At 48.0% G+C, this 19,242-nt stretch overlaps 2 protein-coding genes across 7 annotated transcripts in view; one reads left to right on the top strand and one right to left on the bottom strand.

Moving 5' to 3' along the window:
• NLK (nemo like kinase) overlaps positions 1 to 15,062 on the bottom strand; it is a 39,472-nt gene extending 24,410 nt beyond the window's left edge. For both annotated transcript variants that reach the window (XM_042879789.1, XM_042879790.1), the window contains exons 1-2: positions 14,999 to 15,062; positions 13,661 to 14,598 (exon numbers count right to left, since the gene is read on the bottom strand). In XM_042879789.1, the coding sequence (XP_042735723.1) occupies positions 13,661 to 14,118 (458 nt within the window). In that variant the 5' untranslated portion in view covers positions 14,119 to 14,598; positions 14,999 to 15,062. The remainder of the gene's footprint in view (positions 1 to 13,660; positions 14,599 to 14,998) is intronic.
• Positions 15,063 to 15,656: 594 nt separating this feature from the next.
• LYRM9 (LYR motif containing 9) overlaps positions 15,657 to 19,242 on the top strand; it is a 29,345-nt gene continuing 25,759 nt past the window's right edge. The window contains exon 1 of one of the 5 annotated variants that reach the window (XM_042879604.1): positions 15,657 to 15,730. The gene's annotated coding sequence lies outside the window, so the exon portion shown is untranslated. The other 4 variants (XM_042879602.1, XM_042879603.1, XM_042879605.1 and 1 more) reach the window with 4 other exon arrangements.

Below are 19,242 nucleotides of genomic sequence, written 5' to 3'. Positions count from 1 at the left end.
AACGTTCAAGGCAGACATCATGCCAATGGTAACTTCTCCTCTCTGAATCCAGGTCAATGCATACACACTGTTCTGTAGTTTCAACTGGCAGAAAAACAAGTTTGTGACTACTCCATGGCAATTATTACACAAAATAAGATAATGAAAGAATGTTCTCAGAGGGTGGTGTGGGAAAACGCTGACTGAGTTTGTTCTAAGAGGAAGCAAACCTTCCCCTCCGCTTACAGGGAATATCCATGAAGGCAGCTCAGGGCTGACCGGTCAGCAGGGGGCTGATCGCCGTTACCTCCCACGTTTTCTCCACTATTCCAACAGCTTCCTTCCTCCGTTGCTCAACTCCATCAATCATAAATACTTTTTCCAGAAAGCTCTACCCTAAGATATGTAACAAACATTGTCCCACGAGCATTTCAGTTGCTCACCTGCACATATTTGATACAGCACTTCTAAACAAACAACGCAGCTTGTATTCAAAGGCACACGGTACCCGAGGTGCTGCTTTTGGAGTACACAGCATTACAGCAAATCCACGTGTGACAAAACAGACTTCTATTCTCAGCTACTGAGGTTAAGAGTTCTGCTTTAGTCTGGCAAACGCTTGGAGGCGTTTTGTACTCTTCTATAACAAAGACTCTCAGAACATTTGGAAGTGAAACACAACAAAAAATACTTCAGAAATGCTCACAAAACTAATATGATTTCCAGGACTGGTTAAAGGACAGGTAAAGGGTGTGTGGTTATCACCTCACCTCGCCTGTCGGGGGAACACATCATTGGTACGTAAAGCTCACTGGATCCAACGGCCCATTCCTGTATGTACATATGGTCTCTGGGCAGAATTACTGACAGATAAGCCCACACTTTTCAAAGGGTTTTTTTTTGACAGTTCCTAATGGCAGTGAAATCACTGACATGCTGAGCACAAATACTAAAGTTGGAATAAATTTAGCCAAACTTAGAAAGTGGACACGTGGCTGCTAACATGAAGCTCTCGTGTGTGCCTCACTGACTGCCCCACTGCGCACAGACAGCATCAAAACACAGAGCTGAGACTAAGAGAAGACGCTGCTTTGTCACGACCACAGGCAGCTTGGGCAGGTGTCAAACATGGTCAGTGACCAGACAGTCACACAGGCTCTGTATAGTCAATAAGGTGAAAGATAGGTGGGATTATTCATTATGGAGTGCCTGTCTCAGGCAACACATGAAATGCTCCTCTGGAAATGCCTTCCTCTACCAGTCACCCGCAGAGGGAGGTAGGAGACCCAGCTTAAAATGGAGGCTCACCTGCAGATAACCAAGGCTTGCTGCCTCCAGAATTCTCATTTCTAAATTCCGCTCATCTCCCCTTTCCCTGTGTGCCAAGCCTGAATTCAAAGTCAGCGCTACCAGTTACAAAACAGGTTAATTCCTGTCCTATTAGTGGAGTGGCTTTCTCTGCAAGGGCGAATGGGAGTGGTGGCTAATTGCATGGCACCATTACAAGAGACAGTTTGTTTTTGTTGGATTTTCACAACAGGAGAAACTTAGCATACACACTCACACAATTAGCATGGCATTATAATGTGCTTTACCCTCTGGCTCTGCACACATTGTTTACGAGATGCAAAAGCTGATAGATTGTGGTTTAAAGGAAACATTCATAACCATTTTAATTATTCTGTTTGAAAGAAAAGCCACACACAGATAAGTTAGGAGAAAGAGAAAAACATTACAGTTGTGCTGTCTTCACTTTGCTGTACCAACCACAACTCCGAGGAAAGCTTTATAAAACCTCCAGCATGAGGCCCATTGCCACTAAGGAAGAACGAACAGATGGAAATCTACTCGTCAGTCACAGCGTCACAAGTGAGGAAGAAGAAACTGAGGTCAGACAAGCACACAGAACTGAAGTACATCTGTCCATCGGGGCGACAAGGGCACAGGCCGGAGGTGAACGCCTGGGGACAAAGTGAGTTCTTCCCATCCTACCAGCACAGTATGTTAGCTGTCTGCTCACGGCACACAAGACAGGCAATGTAAGGCAAACAGTGACACGAAGCATGCCTGCATTTTCACCAGTTCATGAACAAAGTGGCCACAAGATCTGTTGATGCTTCTGATGCAAACCACTGCCTGCCAAAAGCTGCCAGCAGCCACACTTCTAAAAGTGTTTGAAACAGAACACTGAGCGAGTCAGTGCTGATAGCAGCACATGGGCATGGGAAACAGACAGGGTTGCATTGTTAAAAGACTTATTACCAAAAAGAACAGCTGTTATTTTTGGAGATATTTAAGAGATTGATGTGCTGATAAGATTTTCGGGTCACAATTGCTGTGCAGCAGTCTCCAGTTGGCAATACTTCAAAGATGCAGAAATGAAATATTAACAGTCATTCTTTATTTTAAGAGATATGATACAAAAGCAAACTGAAAAAGATAGCTGAGATGACACCACTGAGCAAAGCTTTGTGTACGCTCACCTTTATTTCTGAGGTACAGACAAACAAGACCAGTTGCTGTGCGAGCAGTAAGGGCCCAAGCAGACAGTGCAGTGACAACCAGAGGTAAGAGCTCAGATCTACTGGAGGATGTAAGGGCAGAGCCTCCCCACAGCAGATCCCACACCTGTTGCCCTCTCCTGGATGCATAATTGCAACATAAAGAAGCAGCCTGCTTTACTGTCTTTTGCTAACAGCAAATGCTGTTAACGAGAGCCTTGTTTGAGATGTAGGATTCATTCAAGGAAAGAAAAGGATGAATACAATAGATTTGAATAGATACTAATAGATTTAATGGATAACTCTAAGACGAGTCCAAAGAAAACACCTAGACTTAACTTGCAACAAAAGGTACCTCATGTGAAAGAGTTAAACAACTTGTTCTTCATATCACACTTCAAAGGTGTTCTTTATTCCCATCTTGCTCAGCTGCCAAATGCAGACTTCTCCAGAGCTCCTTTTTCAACTGTAGATGTCCTAAAAAGCCTTTTAATGCTGTGTTCTAATCACACCCTCGAGCATGTGTGCCATTATCACTTATTCTTTAAAAATCAGAGCTAAAAGCAAAACTGATTACTGCAAGAAATCTGTCTCCTCGAAGAAAAATTGATTCGCAGTATCTTACTTAAAGAAAAGGATAGAAAATTAAAGGGATACTGTTATGGTTAATATCTTTAAAAATGTTTAATTTGGCTTCCTTCATGGAAGCTTAAAACTGAAACTGCTTTTCAAACCAAACTCATTTCCCCATTTACAGTACATGTTCTGGCAATGCTGAAGACATCTTTTAGTTACTTTCCAACTGCCAATATGAAACACTGCTACAGTTGGTCACTGCCCTGAACAGGACATTCTCTCTGTGCCACCTTCTGATTCCATACAAGTCTTCTTTTCAGTCAATGCCATAACGGCTCTTAAGGTCTGCGATACTGACAAGCACGATGCACACGCACATCTCCATGCACTTCTGTTCTTTTCTTAAACACACACCATCACTACAGGAACCGCTGCATTCCTGGCGCAGTTTGCTGACCTCCATCCCTGTTGGCCAACCAAAGAAAATCCAAACGTGAAACCTCCTTCTCCATGTCCAACAAACCTCTAGGCTTTGGCATAGCTCCTAGAATATTTCTGTACCACCACAGGGAAGTAGGTTAATAAAACTGTTGGCCACATCCTCCAGACAGATATCTAGTTTCCAGCAGTAGTCATGTACAGTGTCTTAAATTTCACTCTAAGTTGCTGCTGCCTCTCACCCTCCTGCTGTCCTCTCCTGGGGGCAGGGGAACCAAAGCAACAGGGAAACCCAATGATTAAACTCCTCTTTGCTCATTACTCCTACCAGGCTAAGCATAATCACTGAGAACCAGTACCTCATTATTTCAGTGCTTCATCTCCCAGGTTAAGCCCATTGCATTTCAGCCTCTCCATTGTTTCACTACTGTCACACTTGGCCATTAGCCAGCATACGAAAAAATCTTATTTACTGACCTCTCAAGTTTCAGTCGTTTTTCCTGTCCATTACTATGATACAGAATATTTGTTATAATAATGCAGAATCCCATATTAGAACACAGAATATTTATTACTTGCCATTTTCCCTTTCCATCCCTCTTGTCAGGAATTATTTTAGACAACAGCATTCACATTTATCTGTTTTGCATGGCAGCGGACATCACAACCATAAAACTTCACATTTGAGCATTACTTAAATGTTAAATTCACTCAGAATTGCAGCTCCCAACACCAACATTTAACAACTGACAAACTAAGCACATACCAGAGACCGCTCACTTCTTTCTCTGCTGAATAAACCAAAACCAAGAGCTGAGAAACAAAAGGAGCAGCAGTTCTGTCTATTTTGTCAGAAGCAGCAGCTAACAAAAGCTCTTTTCGTGCTACCTCTTTCAGAGACAATGCAGTTTCTTTTCATAATGGCAATTCATACTGAAGATATTTCTTTATATATTTTGACAGTAGTGGTAAAGAGCACAACTACATTAATGGCAGCTTCCTTGCTTCTGTACAAAAGGCAGTAGGGCATCAGTTTGTCTGAAGCTTTCTCTTTATGTTTACTCATGTTAAGTATTGGTAATTTGCTGCCTTTTCCCCCACCTTCCCATGTAGGGACTTCTATGTGACCAGAACTGCACACTCACTCCTTGAGTTACTGCAGGAGCAGAAAAGATGCATCAGAACACGAGGAAAAAATAATCTTACTGCCAGCACAGTCCAAGAGCCTGGAAATGCTTTGGTGTTGTGGATATTTTTCAAATACAGACAGCTTTTTTTTTTTTTCCTCTCTTTTACGGAGATATATTAACAAAGATTTAAGAAAAATCTACAGCCTTTCAACTATTTTAAATGTTAAGGAAACAGCATTTCTTCATTCTCAACAAAACCCAAAGCCCCACGTCACAAAAAACACCCTGAACTGCTATAAGCCCAACTAATTTCCCTCCTACACAGCAGCAATTTCAGTTTCATAATTCCATGTGAAGAAACACCGAAGTCAGACCTGCAGGGCCCTTGTCTCACCTACCCGCTTCAAAGCTGCATTTAGATTTAAATGATCTCCATGAACTGACCTGAAAACCCTAATACGGGTTTCTCTATTCTGAGTCAGCCAAAAGCCTTGTGATAACACAAATCACCACCGTGGGTGTAATTCCAGCCTTCTCAGGACTTTCTAAAGTAAAATATAGAGCCTTGGGGAAGAAAACAAAAAGGAAATTCAAAGGGGAATTTGTTATTGACTCTAAAACACCTTTAACCCGAAGTTGAAAGAGCAGTTCCAGATGAAATAAGGACTGTTACGGAAGGATTCCCGTCAGCTGATTGTATGATAGGTGACAAAATCTTCTTGGGAACAATTGTGGGAGCAGTAATGCTACCTTCATTTCATGTCCAAGTTACCAAATGTATCTTAAAATTTTAGGTGAGTCTTCAGATGAGTAAACAGTAGCACAGCAATGGCAGCGTGACATGCCTGAGACAGATCAGAGAAAGCCACAAGTAGGTCAGGGCTGGTCCTGATTCTGTCAACATTCACCTACTTTCCACCTCCTTCAGAAAACAAAAAGCAAAGCAGGTCTCAGTTACCTTTCCTTCTCCACACGGCAGCAGGAAAGGTGCGATTCAGGTTCTGGGCTCAGGAGGGGACATCAGTGCCTCCCAGGTGCAGTGCAGGACCTTAATCCTCACTTTTTCAAATAACATCAGTGAGAAAATCTGAAATCCACCAGAAAAGCACTCTGATATCTGATCTTCAGTAACTTAAAAAAGTACTTTCCTCTTCAGACTAAGGCCTGCTTTTAGTGAAGCTGTTTGTTAGACAGTGCTCTGACTTCACCGTTGGAATTAAATCAGGTGACTGACAGCAAACTACTCCATGAGGACCGCGCTGCCTGCGTGCCAGCTGCTGGCACAGAGCTGCTCCAGAGAATGCACACTGATGCACAGCACGGGCAGCACCCGGACCTGCAGGAGCAGACATCCCTCACTCCATCAAATAGCAAATGGTGAGTGATAACAGCTTCAAGGTTCAAACCTGAACATCATTCTGCCAGGTCACAACCTCGCATTCTTTCATTCCAATTCGTAATCTGAATATTCACTTGTGAAGCAGCACTAAACACAGCTAACGATCTAGGACGCTGTCACAAATGCTAGCTCAGGCACAGCAACGGGCTGCCACAGACGCGGCTGTGAAGCCACATCCTTAACCAAATGCAGCTCCCAAATTAAACCTGAGTCTTTCAGCTCGCATATTTACTCTACTTGTCAAAAAAGATGAGGCACTATCAAAGAAAAAAAGAGAAAACATCATGACAGTCACAGTTAATTCATTAGGCCAATTCAGAAGGAATAAGGGATAAGGAAAAAAAGCAGGGTTCTCCCTACTTTTGTAAGGAGTTAACAGCAATTATTATATAGAACTTCTGCCCTCAACAATAAACAATAAATATTAAGGTAGATGCTGGGTCCGACTCACTCCATTTATTTCAGAGCAGGTTACTTTTTCAAATACAACCTTGAGTGCCAAACCCTTTTTTCTACTTAAATACCCACAAACTACAGATCAACATCAAGGTCTGCTTCCAGCACTTCGAAGGATCACAGGAGATTCAGAAACACTGTGAGATTCAGAATACTCTCTGCTGGTCTTACCCAAAGGTACCAGCCAAGGAATTCGGAGACAATAAAAGGCAGATTGCAGGCAGTCTGGGGAGAACCACGACATCCTGTCCACACTGCTGTAAATGCTCACCTGCAAGACAACCTCCCTCCAAATCAGAGACACGCAGTGAGCAAGTGCAACAATCAGAAAGATCAAGGTGATGGAAGGGTGTACAAGAGGCGTAACGACAAGGGGACCAACATAACAGAAAGGTGCCATGAGGGAAGCAAAAAAGGACTGCTCAGCCATCCCCCAAAGAGCTAGGCTCACAGGGGAAAACACCATCAAAAAGGGACCTTCAGGACAAGAACCGTTCTCGGTGGCAGTCAGCCCTTAAATGAGCTCTGAGAGGAGACAAGCTGCACCCCTTCCTGCCATACAGGTGAATTGCCTCCCCCTGTGCTCCCAGGGCTGACCTGCTCCTTTCCCCAGGTGCTCCATCAGCGGTTCGGGCCGTGACTCAGCAGTTCCCATACAGCAAGCCAACAGGAATTTACAGAAACATCCAAAGAAAAGTTACTGTCATACTGGAAAACCCCTTTAACAGTGCTTTTGTTCTGCTTACTGTATAACCTGTGGGTTGCTGAACTCTCATTTAGCTCTCACACAGCCTCACACACAGGTGGGAATGCAGCCACTGAGGCATCCCTGCAGGCCAGCCAGCCTCAGCTGCTCACATCAACAAGAATGATAAGCAGTGAAAACAGACCATGCCACACCTCCTGCTTTTCTTGTGACTCTAACAAACTCTAATGTATTCATTAGTAACCAAACCAGTTAAAGAAACATAAAATGGTTTTCAGTGTAACAGTCCACCAGGGGCCTGCTGGACTCCTTCCTTCCTGACCTCAGTCGGCTCCTTGGGGAGCTCAAGTGCACATCGCAGCAGTTACTTCACCTGACAAAGATTACCCGTGCCTGAAAGCTGCTATTAAGCTTACGGAATAAGTTTTATTTATTCATAGGCAGGTATTCTTCAATGGTTGCAAGCATTTATGTTAAATAATAAAATGTATTAACTGAAATAATAAAAATCCTTATGTGCACTTCCATGAGAGAAGGGATGGGCAGCAGCTTCTCAGAAAAAAGTGAATAATGTAGGATGTAAGCCAAAATACTTGACTACCAACCACTCAACACTGTGCCCTGCGTCCCTTCTGCCATTAAGCAAAGCTTCTGTTTTGACACCACGCAGAGCCAATGAAATGGAGACAGCAGCAAGAGCAGGGCCTGGTGCTGCCTGAGTAACAAAGCAAAACCACGCACCAAGCCCACAGATCCATTTCCCCATACCTTTTAATTTTCCATCAAACTTCCTGCAATTCTTGAACACGATGCTTAGAATTACCATTTCTGTAATTGCACACAAATACCAACGTACAGTGCTCTACAGAAACTGAAGAAGTAACAGAAGATAATTTATCAAGGCACACATGCTACAAAACGATCCTGCCACCACATTCTGGTGCCAGAAGCATCATAAGCAGTGTAAGAATTCCACTCACACACGCACGTTTCCAAGCCTTTATAGAGAAGAATCACATCAGGAAATTAAAAAAAGATACTGCTAGGACACACCGGTTCTGCTACAGCCCTCGTGATTAAAGCTCAAGATCTTGCTAAGCACTCCTGGACGTGGTATGTGGCCGCGTTCCATAGCCATGGAAGTTAGCTAATAGCAAGGCTGACACAAGACTACCTTTATTTATCCATCAATCTCGTGTACCAGGAGAGAACCAACACAATTTTAAACGTTATAATGAAGTTCAGGTCGTTCTAACATGCTCTGACTGAAGCAAATGTAAAGGGGTGGAAGTGAGCTAGAACAAAGGAAGAAAATGCATCCTAAGAACGGGTTGCTGACATTACCTTTTAGAGAGCCTGGCTTACTGGTACAACACCAATTTTTACAGCCTCTCCATTGCTAGATGGCAGATAATTGCTATGGTCTGTACCACCTCTAGCTACCCATCCCATGCTCCACCACTTGCATTCACTTTTTCCTTGTTACAGCTTATTACAGTTAAATACTATTATCAATAAATAAATGCATTAGCCACATAAGCCTCCATCCTTTACTTACATATTTGTACTGCCTGTCATAAGCCACTTTCATTTAAGCATCTGCTACCTCACTCAGGGGTCTACTTTACAAGATTGGACATAATGGTTGGTTTGACTTGCAACAAAGCAAAATTTCCAGCCCTACTACGTGACGTACTCCAAATTACAATGCTAGGACTTTGCCTACACCAACTGCACCGAAAGGCTGCAGAACAGCGGAGGACCTCTGTGTTGGCCTGCTGCTAGAGGCAGCCTGGATGAGCCCGTCACCATGGGCAAAGCCTCAGCCATGGGGCTGCGCCGTGCTGCCCGCTGCCCCCAGCAGCCACACGCAGCACGCGCTGCTTCCTGCTGCTATTTACCAGCTCTTGAATCACGTGCTGAGAGCACTGACGCCTCGGCTCACATACAAACACGAGAGGCTTTTGTGTCTTCTGCCTTAGAGATAGGGACAAGTTAAGCTCTCCTTTCAGAAGCAGTGAAAACGCATGGCGAGGAGAGGGAAAAGAACATCCGAAGTGAAATGTCTTCTGAGAAACCAACATGAGGTTGCAGGTCCAGTTACAAGCTGCTCTGCTGCAACATTTGCAGAAGTGAGGGTGATGAGTGCTCAAGTGACCTGCACGCTGCCGACCTTGGCGTAAACTACAGTGAGCTGATTTATTCAAAATAGTCCTCACCCAACGCTGGGAAAAAAATATCATCCACATTCCTTCCCTCTTGCATCATCTCATGAGACAATAATGAACAATCCAATAGATTACGTGGAGAGGACACCGCTTAGCCCCTAGAGCCTCATTTAAGGACAAGAAGTCGCTATATGCATTTCATTTCCTTCTGCACGTTTGGGGAACTGCCATTTACATGTAAACAGAATCCTTCTCTTCATGAAATTTGAAAACAGCACCAATAACTTAAACATAGCAGCTTTGCAAAGTGTCTCATAACGCAACTGGGTGTCACTGTTCCACTCTACTTCTTCACAAACTGAGCCAGAATTCAACGTAAATAAAGTGACCCTTTAAAAAACACTGATGCGATCACCTGCAGATGCTTAAGCTGTGACATTAGGTGTGAAACGCAGCACATGTTCCATCCTCCAAGAGGTAACTGGATAAAAATGACTTGGTCTCTCTCCCTTGGACTCTCTGCCACACCTCAGCCAGCTGCAACAGCAGCACATGAAGGCTCTTCCCGTTTGTCCGCTGCTTGCTGAGCTCGAAGGCTGCGTCAGGATCCTCTCTTTGTTGCATGACATGGGCCAGGCCAACTCCTGCCAGAGGCTCTCATCCAACTGCTGGTGGATGTTCTGTTCCACCCAGGAAGTGGGGAGGGCCCACTTCCATTCACTGTTCTGTTAGTCTCATTCACAACGAAAATTCTAGGGTTAATTTTAGACAGCTTCTCCAGTTCTTTTTGATCAATGATAATAAAGAAGTAATTTTAGGTGAATGTAAAACGGCAAGTGAAATGGTTTAAAGCAAAACAGTGCCCATCTAAATGCTAATGCTAAAATCAGATATTTTTGCTGTTCACAAACGCTCTACTAAAGGTGAGTTTTCAGGGTCAGGAAAAAGACCATAATGCAAACAGCTTTAGCTTAGAAAAGGACATCTCACACCCACAAATCCAAAAAGGTTTCACAAAGCAGATTTTACTCATTGAACTTTCTCTAAACTTCTCAGGTACCAGGCTGGACTTTTGCATTCCCATTTGCATTAACCACGCAAAACATCCCCTGGGTTGGCTCAGAGAGGAACTTATCCTGCAGTTATTCACACAGGTTTTGAAGCTGTAACTTCCTTTATTTCCTAACACATATTCCAGCAATTTGTCCAAAATAAATGATCTGCAATGCATCCCTGCTCCACACAAGTCGATCCTTTGCAGTACTGCTGGGGAGGGTTCCTGCTTACCCCACAGATCTCTCCCACTGCTCTGACCAGCACCAGCGCGGGGATAAAACACTGAATGTTGCTTTAGGGTCTACACAGGGATCAATTCTACGCAATACTCCTTTCAATGTTTAACTTAGCACTGGCTGCAGTGATTTCAGGCCTTTGAAGGCTGGAAGCTAAGTATAAATTTAGGCTAAATTATTTCCGCTTTAACAAAGTTGTGGCAGCCCAGGCACAACATCTATCTCAAAGTCAGCCAAACCATCACACCACTACATGGCTATCAAACATCCTGAATAAAAACTATCAGAAACAAACATGCTGAAAAGTTGCATAAATCGTGCCTTTAAAAATAATTTAAAAAGAACGCACAGCCTTTTTTTGTGTGCCATTTGTGGCACATTTCCCACAGAAACGCCTCTCACCACAGTTTTTATAGTAATAACACTGGTTGCCTGGTTTCATCCTCTGTGCCAAACTGCACCTTTCTGAACTCCACGGCACACAGAAGGCTGACACGACCAGCACACATCTGGCAGAGTCCCAGCCCAACCAACACAGCACTCGGTTCCACTACAGCCACCCCCACAGCCGCTGCTGCTCTCTGCTGTGGGAATTTCAGTCCTGCAGAGGCATCAGCCCTTGGCCCCTCACTCCCCAACCAGGCTCACTGCCCTCTTCTTATTACTATCGTTATTTTTACGAACCCCACCAGATGGCAGCAGCACGTCTCCCCGGCAGAACAGGGAGCGCTTTGCAAAGGACAGCTCCTTACCCCCAAACACTCACAAGACTTCCAAACATCTGATGCGCGTTTTGAAACGCGGGAGCAGAGTTTTTGCTGAAACTAAGATCTGGACGATTTTTCTCCCCACACGTTAAGGATGTGCTGTCAGGGAGCAGGTGAAGGACAAAGTGTCCCGCTGGCAGCAGGACGGGCGCGCGGTGCAGGTAGCACCCAGGGAGCAGCACAGACCTGCAGGAGCTGCTTCCTAACTGCGGGATAAGCTGCAGCTTCCGGACAACACGACGCATCTCAGGGGTACGATGAAGGACTCCTTCAGGTACGTCAACCGCCTGCAGAGCAGCATTTCTCAACAACATACAGATATGAGCCCTTTGGTTATTTGTCAGCACCAACCGATGCTCAGAAAGAGATACAGATATGCAACAGAATCCTCACGCACAATTAGCCTGGGCCTCGTGTTACTGAATTTTTCATGTTACGCTTGTACCAAAGGATGCATTTTTCATGGCTAACTTGAACTGTAAATACCCAAATCGATGTTCATGTTGGGTTCCGTTATCCCATACAGCCAGAACTGAGTTATACAGGCACTCCCGTTTGGAACGAAACCTAAAATTCAGCTTACCTCCACTTACAAGGCCTGCTCAGCTCAGCACAGCCCCACCAGCAGAAGTGAACATGAAACACAAACACTGCACAGTGAGCGTGGAGTTCAGCTACATGTGAGCAAAGAGGAACTGAATTCCACCCATCACGTTCTTAGTCTGCACGCCCTTACAGTTTTAGCACAGCAGCTCTGCAGGCTCCGTCCCATGGCCGTGGGGTAGCAGAGGAGCCTGGTGCTGCTCTGCCACCCTCCGCCCAGGGCAGACCCTCATCCTACACTTCTCTTCCCCAGAGCTCTCAGTACTGAATATGCAAATGTAACCTTTTATTCCACTGAATGTTATGAGTGCAGATCACTCTTTGTACCTTTTGTTGTTGGCTTTTTTTTTTTTTTTTTTTGGCAGATAAAACTGGGAAAAATAAAGACCGGAAAATTACACACAGGTAAACAAAGTATTTGAGCCAACTGCTAAGAGGGTCCAATTAGCAAATTAGACAGTTAGTTGTTGCAAACTAGCAACAACTGAGATGAAAAACCACACTTCATCAAGAAAAAATACAAGAACAGATGAAAATAAAGTTTTCTTCACAGCCTTTACTCTTTCCTGGACTTTTTTTGAACACTTCAGCACAGCAGGACTGGAGCAGAGCTACCCATGCAGCAGCACCCCCGGCTCCCTGCTCCCAGCCCTTAACTCCTGCATTAAAGGACACAGACCAGTCACAGAACTCAGCTACGCTTCTCCTGCGCAGCAATCCCAGCCAACGCGGTGTGTGACAAACAGCAGCCTGCTCTAAAGGCAGGGCCACCATCTCCCAATGCAGGCTGTCCCCGCTCTGCCCCGCAGCCCCACTGCTCTTGGTGACACCGCAGCACCCGCAGCCAAGCAGGAGCTGCGCGGGGCCACACCACCGACCTGCTGCAAACTTGGTGCCGGCGAGGCAGGAAGTACGCGGCGACGCGCCTGCTCTCACAACAAAACCCCAGCGTCCCTTCTGCTCCCAGACGGCCACAGAGCGCTGGGAACCTGGCAGCAGCTCATCCAAAAAACAATCAAAAACCACTCTAGCTTTGCTCCAGTGATCCTGACGGGCAATTATGACATACATGAAGCAGTCACAAAATATATTAGAAGAGATTATGACCCACTGAGAAAATCCTGCGACATTGCAGCTGAGAGAGTCCAGGTATTGCAGCACAGTACAGTAGGACAGAAAATCCCATTTGCATTTATGAGAGGAGAGCAAAGTTCAGGCGCTCTGTTTCAGGCAGCCTCCCCAGCACGGCTCCCGGCAGGTGACGGGGGCAGGAAGACATTTTCAGACGCTTTGAATTCTAGCTCTTAAGCTAGGTCAGAATACATCTTCTAATGTTTGTAAACCTGAAATCTTAGCAGGTGCGGCTCAGCCATGCAGCACGTACATTCTAAGGAAACGTGCAGGAGGTGCACAAACGTGCTGCTTTTGTCCTAATCAAGACTGATGGTGCGGCCTGATAACAAGGGGCTGTTCTTCACCTCGCCCTGCCAAGAGAAACAAGAGAACCCAACTTTCTAAGAAAGGAGAAGAGCCAACAAAGAACTGGGCAGCTTTCTTCTATTCTGGATCAAATGAGAAAAACCAAGAATGAATTATGATTTGGTAGAAAAGAATGTAAACTCAGTTCAGTTTTTTCTCTACTCACCAGACGACACCAAAGGCTCCGTATCCAATAGGTCTGTCCGGCTCAATATCCAGCTGCTGCTGTGGATGTTGTGAGTGCTGATGATGGTGCGCTTTGACCGCAGCCGCAGCTGCAGCTTGTACCTGAGCTGGGGCGGCCGCCGCTGGTCCAGGGGCCTGGCCTGGTGCCGGCGATGGGAAATATGGCTGCTGCTGCCCGGGGTTCAACATCGCCGCCGCTGCTGCCGCCGCCGCCGCGGCCGCAGCTGCCGAGGAAGCGTGCTGCTGCACGGGATGGACCGCGGGCGCGGAGCTGGGGTGCAGGTGGTGCTGAGGGTGGTGGTGGTGATGGAGGTGAGGAGGAGGGAGGTGAGGGAGGTGGTGGTGATGGTGGTGGTGGTGACCTGCCGCTGCCGCAGACGTACCGCCATTGTAAGCCGCCATCATTTTTGCGTTGGCCGTCGCGCCACAAAGAGACATTCAAAAAAATGCCCCTTGACCGGCAAACGACCAGGTCAAGCTGTCATTTGGCCATCAAAAAATGAGATTTGCTACACTTTAAAGGAAGTCGGGTTCCATCATACACGGCCCACCTGCGAGAACATCGAGCTCAGCGGGCCTGATCTCTTGGCGAAGCCACACGGCGCGGAGACTCTTCATGTGCACGAGCCCGAGCGCCGACCCACCGCCCGCGGCGCTCACTGGGGCTCCATCCCGGGCAGGGCCGCGGCGCTCCGGGCTCTCCGCACTTCGTTTCCGAGGAAGGGGCGCTCAGTGCCCCGCGCCCGGAGGATGAGGGGCCGCCGCCCGGGGACGCCCTGCGCGGGCCGAGCCTACCCCTGCCATGCCCACATCCCCGCGGAGCGCCCCGCGCCTCCTACATCGCTCCCTCCGCTCGCACACCTGCTCCCTCCGCCACAGCCAACAACTCGGGGAGTTCGCAACTTTTCCTCGCAGGCCCTGAAACATACACAGCACCCGAAGAGAGTGAGGGGGGCGCGGGTGGCGGGGCGAGAGGGCGGGGGAGCCGACGGGACCGGCCGAGGGAGAGAGAGGGCCGGGGGGGGTGGAGGGGGGGTGCGCGGGCACGGCGGGAGCGGGGGCGGGTGACAAATGGATGACAGGGGCGGGAGCGGGGCCGTGGGGCGGGGGGCGGCGCGCTGACAGCGGGGCGGCGGCGCCGGCGGGGCGCGGCGGGGCGGGGGGGGGGCGGGGCCGGGGGGGGGGGGGGGGGCTCCGCGGCGTGCGTGCGACGGGCAGGGGTGGGGGCGGCGGGCTCTCAGGGCCCCGCCGCGCGGCGCCGCTCCGCCCCCCGGCCGCCGCCTCGGCCGCCCGACCCTCCGCCGCCGCCGCCACTCACCTCCTCGCGGAGCCCCAGCGCGGAGCGCAAAGCGGGCACGCGCACCCGGCCTGCCCTCCCCCCGCCGGCCCCCCCCGCCCCCATGCGGGGCGCGCGCCCGACACCCGCCCGCAGCCAATCGGACCCGGCCCACCAGGCTCCGCGAGAGCCGCCCCCACCCAATCACCGAGCGGGACCCAGCTCGGCCGGCCCATAGGACTCGGCCGCCGCAGAGACTCCCTGACTCAGTCCCGCCCCCTTGACCCCAGCCGCCCAATCACCGCGCGCCTCCGCGCCCAGAGCTAGCGAGACCCCGCGAGATTCCCTCACCTCACACAACCCTCACCTCGGGCGGCCCCGCCTTCTTCACCTTTCTTGCCAATCACGCGGTGCCGCTCCGGCCTTCCGGCCAATCGAGTCTCCCCCCGGGTCGATTCCCGCCCCCGAGACCGGCTTTTTGCCCAATCGCGGCGCCCTATCCGATCCGATTAGCCAATGGGGGAAAACGAAAGCCCGAAAAGGGGTTACTGGGCCAATGGAGCTCGGAGCCCGGGCGGCGGCCTGATTGGCAGCTCTCCTCGCGAGTGAGGGGCGGCGGCGGCCGTTTTTCTTCGAATCGCTGCGCGAGGCTCCGTGTGACGGCCGAGGAAGTCTCTGGTGCGCCCGTCCGCGGGTGGGCAGCCGGCCAATGGGAGGCGGGAAGCGGGTGACGAGCGGCGGGAGGTGCCAATGGCGCTGCCGGGGCGGGGTGAGGTGAGGACGCGGAGGTCGCCGAGGCGGGCGGCTGGCTGGCTGGCTGGTCGGTCGGTGCGCGGCTGGCTGAGGGTGGGGAGCTGCGCGCGCGCGATGTTGGCGGGGCGCTGTGAGGCGACGGCCTTTGAGCTGCGCAGGGCGCGGGAACACCGCTGCTCTGAGGTGATTCCCGCCTCGCCCCGCCGCCAAAGGAACTCGCTGAATTCAGCGGAAGTGTGGCCGTGCATTTCGAACGAGAGCCGGCCTCGAGGCGTGCGGGGCGGCGTTGCCTCAGGTGCGGCGGGCTCGTGCAGAGCTGAGCCGCCCCGTTCCGCTCCGCCCGCTGAGTTTTGCTCCCATTGCGTAGCTGAGGTGCGCGTGGCGCTGTGGGCGCTGCTATGGGCGCCGCTTGGGACGCACCGCCTGCCGCTCCTCACAGCCTCCTGCCCTCAAGCGCTCTGCCAACATTTAGGTGCCTTGTTAACTCTCTGCTGCGTTTCTCAGGTGTTACTGGGTGTTGTACTCCGGAATTACCGCGTAGCTTTGCTGTCACGTTTGTTTTTAAAACGCTTCAGTTACTAGTTTACTTGGGAAAAAAAACACGGAAGGGCTCGTTTACACCTGGTTTGTGACCGCAGGGCGCGGGCGGAGGAAGTGCCAGGTGAAGCTCGTGCTCTCGTGCTGTATCTTTGTTCAGGTTGCTTTGAAAGGCTCTTTTAAAGAGCGACACGCGGGATATTAAAAAGTAATGCCGCAGGAAAACTCTTGAGAGTGGTTCGTATGGTTCATCTACGGCTCGTTCGACAAACTGCGGTGTTTGCAGGGATGGTGGCTCTCAAATGGAGGAGCGGCACCCAGCTGTGCCAGCGGGCAGCCTGCCGTGCCAACGGGCGGGGCGTGCAGGCGGAGCAGAACGCTCTAACCTGCATAGAGACCTTCCTCTGCGCCTCGAGCTTCTGGCTTCCTCTTGGTTGGCAAGTCCAAGCTGTGCTGAGTTTTCAGGTGGATGTCGGCAAATGGATGTTTTGCCTGTGAAATACTGAAAAGCTAGTGTTGGGCACTGTTTTGTAGACCAATTTTTTTCAGAGTAGAAGTGAGCTGGATTGCAGCCTGGCATTGCTAGTGGTTCTTCTGGCAGCTTTTTGCTGGGTTATTACAAGCCATCTTTTCCATTTTCCATGCGCCTAATGAAGTGTAACTAGAATGTGGGATGTCCCTTCGTTTTTTGCCACAACTACATTGTTCTTTTTATTTGCCCTTTGAAATTGAACCAGCTCTTCTCAATGAGGTAGAAGACTGGTGAGGTAGCAGCTGAAGGGATGCACTTATCTTGCATGTCCATATGGAGTCAAGTCAGATGGCAGTATTGAAGGACTCGCCCTAATGCTATATCATCCTTCCGTGCTGAACTTATAAAGCCTTTCATTGCTATTCTTGGCCTCTGCCTTACTGTAGAAGGCAAGGGCAAACAAGATTGAAGCTTGCTTAGGCTGAAATAAATTTAAGGAAACCTGGAATTGCAGGTATACCAAGTGCTCTATTTCTAATAGACCTCTTGTTTTCTCAGTGCAGTCCAGAGATAGAAGCCTGTTGCCTGCAATAGTGTTGCATGTTAGCTGTATAAATCGCACCTCCTTTGAACACAGCTGTGGAAGGAACATGTGGTGCTCTGCTATGAGTTGGTGCTTCCTTGTTCCTGCATGTCTATGGACAAGAAGCATGAAGCCTTCCGAGAGGAGCTTGCTAGAGCTGGTACACAGCTTTGAGCAAGAGTGCTTTGCAAGTAGTCCAGTGAGTGTGAGCTGGTGAATCTAATAGCAGGTACTTGAACTGGGAAGGTAGAAACACTGCTCTTGATCCTGCCAGAACCCAGTTTGATGGCACCTGATTTGTCATCCCCAGTGATGCATGGAGATATATGATACTGCTGCTGATGAAGCACGACAGATCAGTTCTAATTTTTTACTGGTGAAGACAGTTATTCATGGGGACATGCATCTGTCTCTTGCTATTTTGCTCACAGTAAGAGGACTGTAAAGCAGATACAAGTCTGCTTTTTGAGTATCAAACACCAAATGGTAGTGTATCTGAATTTGTCAGACATCTCGCTAAGCCTGTTTAAACAGCATGTAAAAGTAAATGCTGTAGTCTAGAAGCACAGAGGACAGACTTTTCTCTTCCTGAAAACCTATTGTATCAAGTTCAGTATTTCCTTCTGACTCTTGGGAGATTTACTCTCCCCTTGAATTTGCCACTTGCCTTGCAGAGGTATAATCTTTTTGACAGCACTCTGCATAAGGCTAAGTGGTGGAAGACAATGTGTAATCATCCCTGTTCTATTTCTTTGATCTTCCTCAACAGTGTGTTAACCTTAAAATTCTCCATGAAAGATGGTATTGCTCAGTATAAAATGCTATAATCCAGCTTCAGATGTAGGCTTTGGTGTTCTTTTTTTTTTTTTTGTGTTATGGAAACTGGCTATGAAAATAGGCCTTTAAATGATTTCGTGGCTCAGTATTGTACATAGATGTCCTTCAGCGTGTGTGTGCAGGTCTTTTTGTGACAATTTAATGCAGGAAAAGTAATATTAAAGAGAGAAAGCATAATTAAATGCTTGCATAGATTTCTGTGATGCACAAAATGGGGGCTCTGAGCTGCATTATTGATAATTTATTGTGTGGGTGTTTGACAAGCCCACACGCACCTCAGTGTACAACCCTGCAGATGCATTCCTCAGCATTCTGCAGCACTGTTAATATTTTATTCATAAATCCTACTATTGAAACCATAAAGTGTGGTAAGCAGTGTTAGTGCTTGGGAATTTGATGGCTTTTGGCTAGTCATATTTTGCTGTAAACTAATCATGGTTCTAACACACAAAGGGATAATTAATACATGCAAGGCATCCATAGCTTTAAAATTTGTTGTCTATTGCTATTTTTCTTTGAAAAATAATTTTCCAAAATGTTCATCTTTAAAACCTTTTATCTCTTCATAAAACAGAAAGCAAATTTATCTATTAATAAGGCAAAATGGGGAAAAGAATATTTTGTTGTGACTTTGGTTAGGTTTGCGTTACTTTATGAAGTCAGTACCTTTGTCTAGAAGGTAACAAAGTTCTGCTTGTTGTCAAATGGGGAATGAATTTTTGGTCTGTTCTAGGTACCACGTAATAGTGAAGAGGCTGGGGGAAAAAAATCAATCAAAATAAGTGGATGCCATAGCATAGCTTAGTCAATCAGAAAGGCACGTCGATCAAAATGAGCATCGCCTTCATCTTGAAAGCAGCCATGGCCCCTCAGCCCCGTTCATGGCTCTTGCAGCTTAGTTCTGGCAGTGGTCATATTGCAGTGACAGCTTTGTTCCAGGTTTGTGCAGTATGCAGTCTATGCAAGTATGGTAGTCACCATTTCGTGCTGGGGCTTGAATTCCTCCTAAAGACTGTCAGCTCCAAAGCACTGAACCCCATACCATCCAGTGTTTTCTAGCCAGAACTATTTTGTTTCACTTTTCTGGAGGAGTAACTGAATCCT

This window comes from Lagopus leucura, unplaced genomic scaffold (genome assembly GCF_019238085.1).
Source record: "Lagopus leucura isolate 7727_CA_CO unplaced genomic scaffold, USGS_WTPT01 Super-Scaffold_100024, whole genome shotgun sequence".
Lineage (NCBI taxonomy): Eukaryota > Metazoa > Chordata > Aves > Galliformes > Phasianidae > Lagopus > Lagopus leucura.
This window is presented reverse-complemented; position numbering and strand designations above follow the sequence as displayed.